Source organism: Pseudoliparis swirei, chromosome 18 (assembly GCF_029220125.1).
Source record: "Pseudoliparis swirei isolate HS2019 ecotype Mariana Trench chromosome 18, NWPU_hadal_v1, whole genome shotgun sequence".
Lineage (NCBI taxonomy): Eukaryota > Metazoa > Chordata > Actinopteri > Perciformes > Liparidae > Pseudoliparis > Pseudoliparis swirei.
The window spans coordinates 4,303,586-4,316,762 of record NC_079405.1 but is presented as its reverse complement, the minus strand read 5'-3'; the positions used below and the strand labels follow the sequence as shown (position 1 = coordinate 4,316,762).

Sequence of the window (13,177 nt, the reverse complement as noted above, 5' to 3'; positions counted from 1 at the left end):
AATCAGCAATAAATCAGAATAAAAGGCTTGCAATATTTCAGTTGATTTGTAATGAATCCAGAATGCATGACATTTTTGTTTTTTTAATTGCATTACAGAAAATAAAGAACTTCATCACAATATTCTAATTTTCTGAGACAGTCCTGTATATGTATAAAAAGAGAATAAAAAAAGAAACTATATATATGTTCTTATTTTATATTCTATTTTTTAAATATATATATATATAAGACACCTCCTTTTTTATAATATAATAATTAAATAATTACATGTAATAAAAAAATAGACGTAAAAAATATATATGTATAAAAATAGTACAAAAAAAGAAACTATATATATATGTTATTTTTTATATATATATACATATATATATATATTCATGGAAAGTCCATGAATTACATTAAAATAAGGCATAAAAAAGACGCTCTGCTTTAGGGAATGTCCTTTACATTTGACACGCCTTCTTTTCCAGTAATCAGGTCCAAATTAAACATTCATTCCTGCTCATGTGTACGCCAGTTAAATCATCGTAATATGTACAGTTCAGCTATACATCTATGTACTTTAGCTCAGTGGGGTAAGAGGGCCGTCCTGCAACCGCAGGGTTGTGGGTTCGATCCCCGCTCTCCCCATTAGTTGCAAGTCGAAGTGTCCTTGAGCAAGGCACTGAACCCCAGTAATCAGGTCCAAATTAAACATTCATTCCTGCTCATGTGTACGCCAGTTAAATCATCGTAATATGTACAGTTCAGCTATACATCTATGTACTTTAGCTCAGTGGGGTAAGAGGGCCGTCCTGCAACCGCAGGGTTGTGGGTTCGATCCCCGCTCTCCCCATTAGTTGCAAGTCGAAGTGTCCTTGAGCAAGGCACTGAACCCCCAGTTGCTTCCCGGGCGCTTCACCGCAGCCCACTGCTCCTTAATAACTAAGGATGGGTTAAATGCAGAGAACTAATTTCCCCTTGGGGATAAATAAAAGTGTATATTCTATTCTATTCTTTTCACTCGAAAAGCATTACTTCGGAGGAAAAAAACTATTCATAAATTATGCCTATCTTGTGAAATCCCAGAATGTGGGTAGTACACACACATGTAAACTCATGCACAGGGATGGCGGCCATGTGTTCCCAGTGCTCTCACCATGCAGCGCGGACACAGCCACTCCCCGTTGGGGATCTCGGGCAGAGGCGGGTTGAGGCAGTGGATGTGGTAGGAGGACGGGCAGGTGTCGCAGCACAGCAGCTCCCCTCCATCTTTACACACCCTGCAGAACTCCAGGTGGTCGTCCTCTTCCTCGCCTACCGGCTCCTCCTCTTCCTCCTCCTCGTCCTTAGCCTCCCACTGGATCCCCTCTTTCTCCTGGAGGGGCGGCGGGGTCGGAGCAGAAGGTTAAACACGGCCGTGTTTGATTCTCTACCTCCTTCTGTCTCGTGGATGACGGAGGTCTGGATCGTGGTCCATGACTACGACCAACTGTTCACACACTCTGTCACACTCATTGAATGTGCATTTTTTACATTTGTATACATTTATATTTTTTTATATATATATATATTTATATATACATATATATATCATTTTGTTACATTTGTATATATTTATATTTTTTTGTATATACAGGACTGTCAGAAAATTAGAATATTGTGATAAAGTTCTTTATTTTCTGTAATGCAATTAAAAAATTATTAAATATTAAAAGAATAAAAGGCTTGCAATATTTCAGTTGATTTGTAATGAATCCAGAATGCATGACATTTGTTTTTTTAATTGCATTACAGAAAATAAAGAACTTTATCACAATATTCTAATTTTCTGAGACAGTCCTGTATATATTTATATATATATAAATATAACAACATATATGTATCACTATATATATATATAACTATATATATATATATAACTATATATATATATATATATATTTATATATACATATATATATCATTTTGTTACATTTGTATATATTTATATTTTTTTGTATATATATATATATAAATATAACAACATATATGTATCACTATATATATATATATATATATATAACTATATATGTATATATACATTTAAAAGGTCACCAGAGATTTGGGCCACTTTTGCTTGCAGTGTGTAGTCTTGAGCCCGCCTTGTGGAAACTGAGGCTGCTCGCATGCATCAAACTTCATAAGTATATGACATATGATGCACTCACGCAGTGTGGACAGCTCCATTTGCCCTCGGGGGCTTTCTCCAGCTCCGGGTCCAGGCACACCAGGTGGTACGCTCGGGGACACGTGTCACACAGGATGATCTCGCCCCCCTGCTGGCAGACCTCGCAGTAGTCCTGGTGGTCCGTCTCGTAGCCGTCGCCGTCTTCCTCTGCAAAGGAAGAGGAAGATGTGATCGACGGCAAAGGATGTAATACAAAGGACTCTGATGACCTCTGGCCTCCTGTTCATTTAAGAATTACATTTTAAATGTTGGTGCTCAGAGTAAATTGTGGACCTTCTGCACCCCAAGACCAGAGCCAAGCTCTTCAGTGTATTTGTGCCTTTCAGTCGTCGGCCCCTTTGGATCGAAGTCTTTGAACCGACTCTTTTAATAAGCAGGTAATAACCCGTCAGTTTATACAGGCATGCAGCATTTCATTTCTTTACTTTTTAATGTTTGTTCCCCTTTCATAGTTTCTTTTATTCATATATATAGCAATTAAATAATAATAAAAAAGAAAATATACATCATTTTTTCTTCTATTTTTATTTATTTATTTTTTAAAGCAATTAAATAATAAATAAAATAGAATAAAAAACGAAAAAATAGTATTTTTCTTTGATTATTTTTATTTATATACATACATATATATATCATTTTGTTACATTTGTATATATTTATATTTTTTGGTATATATATATTTATATATATATAAATATAACAACATATATGTATCACTATATATATATATAACTATATATGTATATATATATAAATATAGCAATACAAAATAAAAAATACAAAATAAAAATATATATAAGTTATTTTTGGATTTTATTTTTTCATTACATGTAATTATTTAATTATTCTATTCAATGCATTGAATTTATTGATTGTCTATTTCTTTATTTTTACTGCAAAGTGAAAGGTGCGATCTAAATAATCTTCTCTTGAGTGTGAGGGCAACAGCTGCCGAGAGAGAGCAAAACAAATAAAGCTTCAAACAAGACATTTTAATTTCCTCCTTTCCCATAACCAAACAGTCTGGTTCTGAGGGATTAAAATGGGATTTTTTTTTGGAGGGATGGGGGAACACACACACACACACACACACACACAGCGTGTAGACGATAAACATACTTTTCCTTTTTTTACGCCCACGTCGGGCCTTCTTCTTGGTGGCGGCCCCCGAGGTGTCGGAGAGCACAGAGGCGCTGTGGACGCTGATGTCATCGAAGTCTGACTCCTCCAGGAAGTCCTCCTCACTCTGGAAGAGCACACACACACACACACACACACACTAATGAGCTCAGAGCTACACAAATCATTTAAATAAACTTTCAAAGTACGCCCAGCAAAGAGTCTCGGGTCACTTTGATGCCACTGAAAATAAAAGCTCAGAAGATGAATTGGGAAAAGGAGACATGATGAATTAGGAAAGGAGACATACCGAGGAAGCTTTCTTCTTCTTCACACTCTGGCCCGACTTTGATTTGGTCTTCTTCGGCTTGGCTTTCTTCTTCCCCTCCTTCGCCGTCTTGCTTCTCTTCCTGACTCCCGGTCCTGAGACACACACACACACACACACACACAGGCGCGTTGAGCTCTCGTAGCTTCAATAAACCACGACGTTGTTCCGGCCCCGTCCACCGGGGGGCGCTCACCCTTTCCCTCTTTGGTTTTGGCCTTTTTGATCGGCCCCGGCTGAGAGCACGGCGGCTCGCTGCCGCCGCTCACGACGGCCAGCGGCTGCGTCACGGTAACCGTCTCCACGGCGGCGGCCACGGCGGCGGCCACGGCGGTGGCGGACGCGCCCTTGAACGGGTTGTTGGCGCTGAACTCTCGCCACTTGGCCCCCAACACCGTCATCATCTTGGACATGGGGATCTTGGGGTTCTTCTTGGCGATGAGAGGCCTGAGAGGGGAGAACAACGGCAGCTTTATTACGTCGCGCTTCATTTACCGGGGATGTCAACCGGGTCTCGATTTGCCGACATCCCCCCCCCCCCCGCCGCCGCCGCCGCCCCTCGAGGTGGCGTTGGTGATTTGTCAGGCGGCGGCTTGAGGCTTGGCTCGCCGGCCTGTGAGGGATTGTGGGTCAGCGAGTCCCGGAGCCTCCCGGCTGTCGGCCGACTCCTCTCGCAGGGGGCACCGCGGGGAGCTCATGATCCACTTTGTCATGAGCGGCTTAGCCAGACGGCGCCAGGTGAGACGGACTCTTTACACGCCGGCAGCCGAGCCTTCCGCACCGCTCTTCAGAGCAGAGCTTTTTACTTTGTTGTTGTTTTTGTAATAGGTAAAGAAAATCCAAGCCGCTTGCCTGAGGAACTGGCTGAAGGCCTTGTAGTTGGTGATGGTCTTGTAGTCTTCCTCGGTGAAGCCGTACTGAACGTCTTCCAGGCCCCACTCGGTCATCAGGTGGCCGGATGATTTGGGTTCCTCGGGAAGAAACAGACGCGAGGCATCAGAGTTCATGAATGCGTAATGAATGTTCGTTATTTATCGACCCACACCTCTTTCGGGAACGGTCACTCTATTTATAGTCGTTGCAATGAATCTGGACAAAGTTCACAATTAATATTTGTTAAATTTTTGCCATATTTAAATTCCCCTTTTCAAAGTGGGTTACGTCCAGCATTGCAACCAACGCTAACCTTTAAGATTAATTTAATACGTCGTCTTTTGTCTTACTCCCAAATAAAATATAATTTGAATTACTTTAAAGGAGCAGTGTGTGTGTTTAGTGCCATCTAGTGGCGAGGTTGCAGATTGCATCCTATTGAACACCCTTCCCTTTCCAAGCTCGTCAGAGAGGCCTTCAGGGAACACAAACAACATGAGAGGCTCTCCCCAGAACCAGCGTTGGGTTTGTCCCTTCTGGGCTGCCGTAGAAGAGAAATATACACTGATGAAGACATATTATATTCCTTTTCTGCCAATTAATCCCACTCAATCCTACAAACTGTTCCTTTAAATCTCCCACTTTCTCCTGACGTGCGAATTTAAATCTAGATTCTTTATTGTCGTATGATTATTATAATTATTGTGGTTATTATTGTTGATTTTTTTATTATCATCATCGCAATTAGATTAGAATGTTAATAGAAATCTAATAGGATTCTGAAATTACGGCCTTTTGATATGGAAAACACACGAGACCAAGTAAAGGAGCTAGGCGCTAGGAGTTAGGAGTTAGGACCTAAAGACTCACTTTCATGTTCCCGTCATCGTCGTCGTCCTCCTCCTCTTCCTCGTCTCTCTTCTTCTTCCTGGGCTTCTTCTCCTTGGGCTTCTTCTTCTTCTTCTTGGTGGGGCCGTAGGCGCTGCCCTCGCTCTCAGAGCCGACCTCCGGACGCTGCCGCTCCCCCTCCTCCTCCTCCTCCACCTCGGAGGCCTCCTCCGGGTCGCTGTCGACCCGCGGCTGGATTTCCCCCTGAGGCGTTTCACACGGGAAAAAATGATATAGACGGATAAATGAATATAATATGCACACAGTGGGCCGAGGCAGGAAGGGGTAATATGTTGTCAGCGGCCATTGTTTTCACCAGGAAACACAATGAAACACACCTTTACACATTGAGGGTCATAAAACATACACAGACATATCATATCATCATATTTGGATTAACATATGTTTTAAAATAATCAGAATGACTGGATTATTAAAGTCCATTGATCCGAATGAGGGCTTCAGGGACCCTTCTGATTGGCTCTTGAATGCTTCTTGATTTTCCTGTAACTCCGGTACTCGAATCTCTGGAGAATCAGACATTTATTCATCAGAACCTCCATTTTCCTCTTCCTCATATAGCCTCTATTGTTGGCGGCCTCTCTCCTCAGCCCTCAAAGTACATCTATGTATGAGAGGAATTTTATACAGGAATTTAAATGTTGATTAAATGACTCAGAAAAAGGTCATTATACAAGCTTGAACTGAGTGATTCAAGGTATTTCTAATGTTTCTAGAAACACTGGAACAAGTGTGATGACGTTTTAACTGCAGTGATTGTACCTGTGTCCTCGTATTGTATTTTATATATTGTTATTATTTGTGTTTGTTTGCTATATGGACTTATGAGTAAAGAATATATAAATATATTTATTTATATATATATGTATTTATTTATTTATATATATATTTATTTATTTAAATATATATTTATTTATTTATATATATATATTTACTTATTTATATATATATATATATACATATATATAGCAACCCACAATCTGCCCCTAGCCTCCAGTTTATGATCGAGTGGGTTTCATCATTCTACTATATTTTTTAAATAAATGTAAAGAGGTACAGGACTTTTGAATCTCGCTCTCCATCTGATGACCTGACGTGGGGGGTGGGGGGTGCGGGGGGGTGGGTACCTAACACCACAAATGAAAAGTCCATCTCCAGTTATTTGGTGTCCTTTGAGACAGGGATTTTATCTCGTGATTTTTAAAAAAAGGAAAGTGTATAATTAAAGTGTGGCAGTCCTTGATGAGGGCAGCGGGCTCACGGGGCCTTCAGAGGACTCACAACAACCCGCGCCGTCACACGGAGCACTTTGGATAAAAGCTTCTTCTTGGACGACATTTGCATAAATTAAATCGCATCGCTCCCGAGTGTCGCCGCTTTAGCTAATATTCGGATTCCCCGCGATGCGACGCACGAGTCGACGGTTCGCTCGGAGCCCATTTGTGGAGCTTTTTTATGATTTTTTAAATATGAGACATCTGGAAGGCTGTTTGGATTTTAACAGCTAACAGGTGTTGTTTGTGTGATGGAGAGTGTTGCACATGAGCACAACCACTGGCGGCGTGCTCACGACTGAGTGAGTAGGGGGGGGGGGGGAGTAGCTGGTGATTCTCTTCAGTGTGTGTTTGTGCACATGGATGCAAAATCTGTATGTTCCTTTAATCTAAAGAATCATTTATGTCTGGGATATTCGTGTTTTAGTGTTTTTTTGTTGTCTTTCTTTCGGTTTTGTGTAATCAAAATAACTGTGTGTGTGTGTGTGTGTGTGTGCGAGTGAATTAGTGCACAGCGGCTAGCCGCCTGTAGCTCGGCGGGCCCTCGTGGCTCCGTGGAGAGACGTACACGTTGTGCTCTGCGGCGCAGTGGAGAGGCTCAACGTTGCCGCAGCGCCCGCCAACCCCACCGGCAGCCTGGCTGTGTTGCCATGGCGACCACATTTGAGCAGTGTCTGGCTCTCTCTCTCTCTATATATATATACCCCCCCCCCCCACCCTTGCGCGCCTTCCCTTTCTCTCTTTCACATCTCGCATGCCCCCCCCCCTCCATTATTTGTCTCTCTCTCTCTTTTTACAGCTCCCCCTTTCATTATTTCTCTCTCTCTCTCTCTTTCTCACTCTCCAATCTATCACAGTGGCAGCCAATGGAACGGCGCCATCCAATCAGAGGCGTTTGCATAACGAGCTTGTTATGCAGAGGCCCGTGGTTGCAGAGCGCTGGTGGACCGTCTAGACAAATCTCATTTATGCATAGGGCAGAAGAGGGAAGGAAAGAGAGAGAGAGAGAGAGTAAATTGAAGATAGAGGAGGGGGATGGGGGGGTGGAGGTGGAGATGGAGGTGGAGGAGGGAAAAGCAAAGAGGCAGAGCCGAGAGTCGGAGCCTCAGAGTTCAACACATCACAGGACCGGCAGAGAGACAACAAAGAGGGGGATTCTCCTTTCTTTTGGAGGGCAGGAAATCAGACGAGCGCTGATAGCGTAATCAAATTAGATCCCCCCCCCTCTCCACTCTCCCTCCTCCCACTCCTCCCCCCCCCCCCCCCCATAATGGCTCCGCCTCGGGGGAGATTGCCGAGGATGCTCGCAGGAAAATGAGCGAAGACGTGAATATTCAATCGAACCTAGATCACCGAGAGAGAGAGAGAGAGAGAGAGAGAGAGAGAGAGAGAGAGGGAGAGAGAGAGAGAGATTGAGAGAGAGAGAGAGAGAGAGAGAGAGATGTTAACGGCCTCTTCTTCGCGCCGCTGACCCCGCTGACCCCACAAGCCTCGAGAGGATAGCGAACTTAAGAGAGAGGCGAATCTTTTTTTTTTTAAACGGTTGCATTTCAACAACAACAACAACAACAAAATATATAAACTGCGAGCGGCTCCCTGGCGGCTTCACGCAGCCTCTTCTTCTTCAAACTGCAGCCTCTTCTTCTTCAAACTGCAGCCTCTTCTTCTGCCATTAAAATTAACTGCCTTCCATAAACCTCTATTTCCTACATTTAGTCTTTTTCGTCTTCTTTCTTTTTTTTCCCGTCAGAAAGGGAAACAGCATCCCTTCACGAGGGGGAAGCGCTCGTGTCTCCCCGGCCACCGCGGCCGGGAGCCGGGGATGCGCCGCCTGACGAGTCTCTGACCCCGGTTGACCTCTGGCCGCCGCCTGACACCGAACCTTCGGGGAGGGATTGCAGGTTGAATTACGGCGGCCGGCGGCGGGGAGGCAAGAGAGCGAGAAAGAGGAAGGAAGAGGAAGAAGGGAAGAGTTCCTGTGACGGCATCGCGGCGGAGGGGAAAAACAGAGGAGAATACGGAGCAGAGTCTGAGGGAGGAGGAGGAGGGAGGAGGGAGGAGGGAGGAGGGAGTCCCCCCCCCCCCCATCATGAGCTCAGTGTTTACCAGCAGCAGCCAACGGGCCGGGTGGCCAGCCAACGCTCCTCACAGCTCCGGGGATCGTCCTGGCCGGCGCCGCTCGGGCCCCCGCCGCGGAGACGGCGAATCCCTCTCATTTATTGAATGAAAGAAACTCCCGAAGGTGCAGCGAGTAAACGTCAACGAGACTCGTGCCGCCCCGCCTTTATCCGAACGTAAAGTCCGACGACGAGGCCGCGTGTGTGTGTGTGTGTCGGGTTTCCATGGCAACAAAGGGAATCGCAAATCAAGAGTTCGACGCCAGAAGGCCGGCGTCGCTTTGACCTCGTGTCCAGCCGGAGCTGCTGGTCTGTTTTGTGTGTGTTTTTTTGTTGTTGTAAAAAATAAATTAAAATAAAAGCTCAAATAAACACACGGCGTGCTTCTTGCCCAACGCCACGCGGCTCACAGAGGAGAACGGCGAGCAGCGGACCAGATGTTGAACTCGGCCGAACCCTCGAGTTCCACTCGAGGAAGTCGGCGGAGACCAAAACCCGAGCTCAGAGGAGGCCGAAGGAAGGACTTTGGTTCTCCGCCACACGAAGGCGTCAACCACCGAAGAAGAAAACAACAACCGCGGAGAGGCGTTGTCGTGGGAACCGAGAAGACGAACAGAGTTCCCGCAGACTAGATCCACTCCTTCTGTTCTCACCTTTCACAATGCGAGTCTGTTTTTTCAGAGGGAACCCGAATGCATTCAGATCCTGCAGCTGAGAGGAAACTCCATCAATCGGCTGACGGGCGCTTCGGCAGAATACGAGCACATTTGTTTTCCTGAAAAAGTGCCGCCGCGAGCGCCGCACGTCCTCATCGCTCCGGGTCTGAACCGTTTGGATGCATTCCGGATTTTCGGGTCGTTTATATAGCGCCGACACAGAAGTGTTTGGAGGATTTGAGGCAAATTTATTAAAGTTAGTCATTTGCACTACAGCTTAGCACTTCACCCGATATAAGCAATTTCACCCAAATGGCCATTGATGAACGAATTTATCTTCGGGTAGCTTTACAGGGTTCTTACACATTTTCACCAATGGATTTCCATGACTTTTCCATGACTTTTCCATGACTTTAAACCAAATTTCCATGACCAAACTGAAATCTCGGTATAAACATGAACAATTTAGAACATTTTGCGTATTGAGAGCGTACGCCGGCTTATATTTTGAGCGTCTTTCTTTAAAAAACATATTAATTATTTTAAACTTATTTTAAATGAACATGTGATGATAACAAATTTCCATGACTTTTCCAAAACTTTTATGATTTACGTTTTTTTCCATGACCGTAGGAACCCTGCTTTAAAAGCGTTGTGATTGGCTCATCTGGGTGATGGGGGATCTCACCGTGACAAATCTGGATCAATGAAGTCTCCCGTGTGGAATCAAACCTCTGACCTGCTGTCTAAATGTCGGAGACCAACAGATGGAGAAACTCGGTGGCTGTGCTCCTGACCCACAGCCCCGTCCATCAGCACCAGCCCCGCAGCCTCAGCTCGACACTCTTAACCCTCGTCATGTCCTCCCGCAATACACCTTTTGTCCTCTGGGGTCAAAAATGACCCCGACTGGTTTGACCGTTATTTAAGGCATATAGTATGAATTGTCAATTAATTCTGTTTTACACCTTTACTTTACTTACTTCAGCCCAACCCATAATCACACATTTTTCTCTTTGTTTCGGGAATTTAGGGCCAAAATACCTCGTTTATAAAAAAAATATTCCCTGTTTTTGAACGGAAATGAAATGTAACAACAAAAATTTAACTTTATATTATTTTGACTATTTGAATTATTACAGAGCGGTACATGTCAACGTTTAGCGTGGATGCTGTTTTTGAATCATTTACATGTTTCTAATGGCAGCACATAATCACACCTGTTGTCCTCTGGGGTCAAAAATGACCCCGTCTGGTTTGCCTGTTATTTAACTGGCCCCTCGGTGACCACGGCCTACACGGGCGGCGACGCCCCCGAAGCCCCGAGGCGGTCCACCGCCTCTCGTCCGGATCACAGAAACACGCCTTTGACCCGACCGCATCGAGAAGAGGTCCGAGAGGGATTCGGCTGACGGGTCCCGAGGTCGTGACAGATGGCGAATTACACCTTACCTCCTTTTTCCTCTTCTTTACTTTGGGCATTTTCCCCTCTTTCATCTTTTTGGGCTTCTTCTTCTTCGGTTGTGGTTTGAGGGAGTCGTTTTCGGAGAAGAAGCCGCCGAGGGGCGCGAGGGGAACGGTGTTGCGCTCGCCTTCGTCGTCCTCATCTGGACACACGGAAACAAAGACATCGTCTGGTTAGGAACAAGATGAGGGGGACTGGTGATGAAGGTGATGACGCTTGGAAACATGGCCGCCGGGTTTATCGGCTCTGCGACCAATTCAGCTTGTGATGAGCCTTCTTTTCTTTTTTTTACATTTGGAAAAGTAGCCAATTGTTTAAAGGGCCAATTCGCAGAATTTCAGGGGATCTATTGGAAGAAATGGAGAAATAAATCACCTGAAAGTGAGAATTGTTGTGTTTTTGTGATGTTAGAAAGAAGAAAGAGGCCTTCGTGTCTACAGGAGCTCTTCAAGGAGTCGGCCATGTTTCTACAGAAGCCCTGAACAGACAAACCCAACACTGGCTCGAGAAAAAGGTGTTTCATGTTGACTGAAAGGTTTCCCGTATAGTCCTCCAGCATGCTTGGAAAGGGAGAGGTGAGTGGAGAGGTGTTCAATTGCAATATGTGACCCTCCCACTCGATGCCACTACACCCCGTACACCACAGGTGTCAAACACAAGACCCGCGGGCCAAATCCGGCCCGCCACGTCATTTCATGTGGCCCCTGACAACTTGAAAGACATATAATCACCTTTTCCTAAAGAAATGTAAGAAAAATATCCTGTGCTTTTATTTTGAAGGTTTCAAATTAAATGGATTGATGTTATAATATTAGAGAACATTTCTTATGGACAATATTTCTACACTCAAATAAACAACAATAGAGTTATTTACGGTGAAAATGAGTTTGACACCCCTGCTGTGCACCCTCTGAGTCCCAAAACTCGGCCCAGTGGATTAAAAAGCAAGTTTTTTTGAACCAATCGCTAGAGAGATAGCGTATACAGGGATATCGTAACAGGGATATCGTATACAGGGATATCGTATACAGTAATAGCGTATACAGAGATATCGTATATAGGAATAGAGTATATAGAGATAACGTAAACATTGATAGCGTATACAGGGATAGAGTATACTGTGAAAATGAAAGCAAATGGAAAAGTCCATTGTCATGTTTCTGGAGACATAAAAAAAGACGAATGGTTGCCAGGCCAACGGGCGTGCTTGGCGGATGAAGCTCATAATCACACGCACCATTGAGTGCGGATCAACTTTACCCGCCAGAGCACAAAGAGATGGAGTAAACGGGAACTCCCCGGAGGACCGCTGAGGTACACCGAGCATGTCTTCTGCCTTTTTCGCGCTCGCTGGGACTAAAGCGACCCGCCGCTGGTCGCCGGCTGCGTTCAGACCGCCGAGCGCAGCCGACTCCGGCGACGCCACGCAGACGCTCCCGAAACGATGCATCGCGACGAAGAGGCACGGGCAGGATCCTCGCCGGGACGCCGCCGCCCGGCTCGTCCTCTTCCCACGACTCTATGTTTCCTTTCAGTCCATCCTCTCCCGCGCCGGCGGACCGGAGGGCGTGAGATACGCAGCGCTCGTATCAGAGAGTCAATCAGCCAACACTCGGCCCGCGGTCTGCCGCCCCCCTGGGCAGCCGGAGGGAGGAGTTGGAGAGGAGGGGTTCCTGGGTAGCAGACGCACAACCCTCCCCGACCACTTATCCTCTACTTAGCAAAGCCCCCCCCCCCCCACACACACACACACAGGAGGTTATCAATCGCTCTCACGTACGCCCCCCGGAATAATTTGACCAGAAGCCTTTTTTCTTTGACCGAGAAAGAACTGGATTACAAATACACCAGACATGTGTTCGAGATATTTGCAGATTCCAAGAGTTGTACATTTGTTCGATGAACCTTGTGATCGATGACCACGCGCCAGCCACGTGGTTACCGCTGTGAAGCGATGGGTTACCGTCCACCGACTCTCCCTCTGAAGCCTTCTTGGACACGTGTGGCGGCCGGGCTGCTGATTCTAAATTGTAGTAATTATACGCTGCCCTGTGAAGCCTGCTCCCCGAGCTCCTGCCAGAGTGACACCGCTTTGGGAATCCCTGCAGTACAGATGACATGCACACACGAATGGTTTCAGAGCCGTAATCAGGGGCAATGTCAGGCTGGACCACCGGATGAAGTGTCATCTGCTCGTTAGTGATAATTGGGGGTAACTTGTGCAA

At 45.4% G+C, this 13,177-nt stretch overlaps 1 protein-coding gene across 1 annotated transcript in view; it reads right to left on the bottom strand.

The window, feature by feature from the left end:
- The window catches only part of chd5 (chromodomain helicase DNA binding protein 5), a 43,724-nt gene extending 31,322 nt beyond the window's left edge, over positions 1-12,402 (bottom strand). The window contains exons 1-9 of the mRNA XM_056436583.1: positions 12,213-12,402; positions 10,940-11,094; positions 5,402-5,623; positions 4,511-4,629; positions 3,855-4,105; positions 3,641-3,753; positions 3,331-3,457; positions 2,192-2,358; positions 1,141-1,359 (exon numbers count right to left, since the gene is read on the bottom strand). Of these exons, the coding sequence (XP_056292558.1) occupies positions 1,141-1,359; positions 2,192-2,358; positions 3,331-3,457; positions 3,641-3,753; positions 3,855-4,105; positions 4,511-4,629; positions 5,402-5,623; positions 10,940-11,094; positions 12,213-12,402 (1,563 nt within the window). The remainder of the gene's footprint in view (positions 1-1,140; positions 1,360-2,191; positions 2,359-3,330; positions 3,458-3,640; positions 3,754-3,854; positions 4,106-4,510; positions 4,630-5,401; positions 5,624-10,939; positions 11,095-12,212) is intronic.
- Between the last annotated feature and the right edge of the window lie 775 nt (positions 12,403-13,177).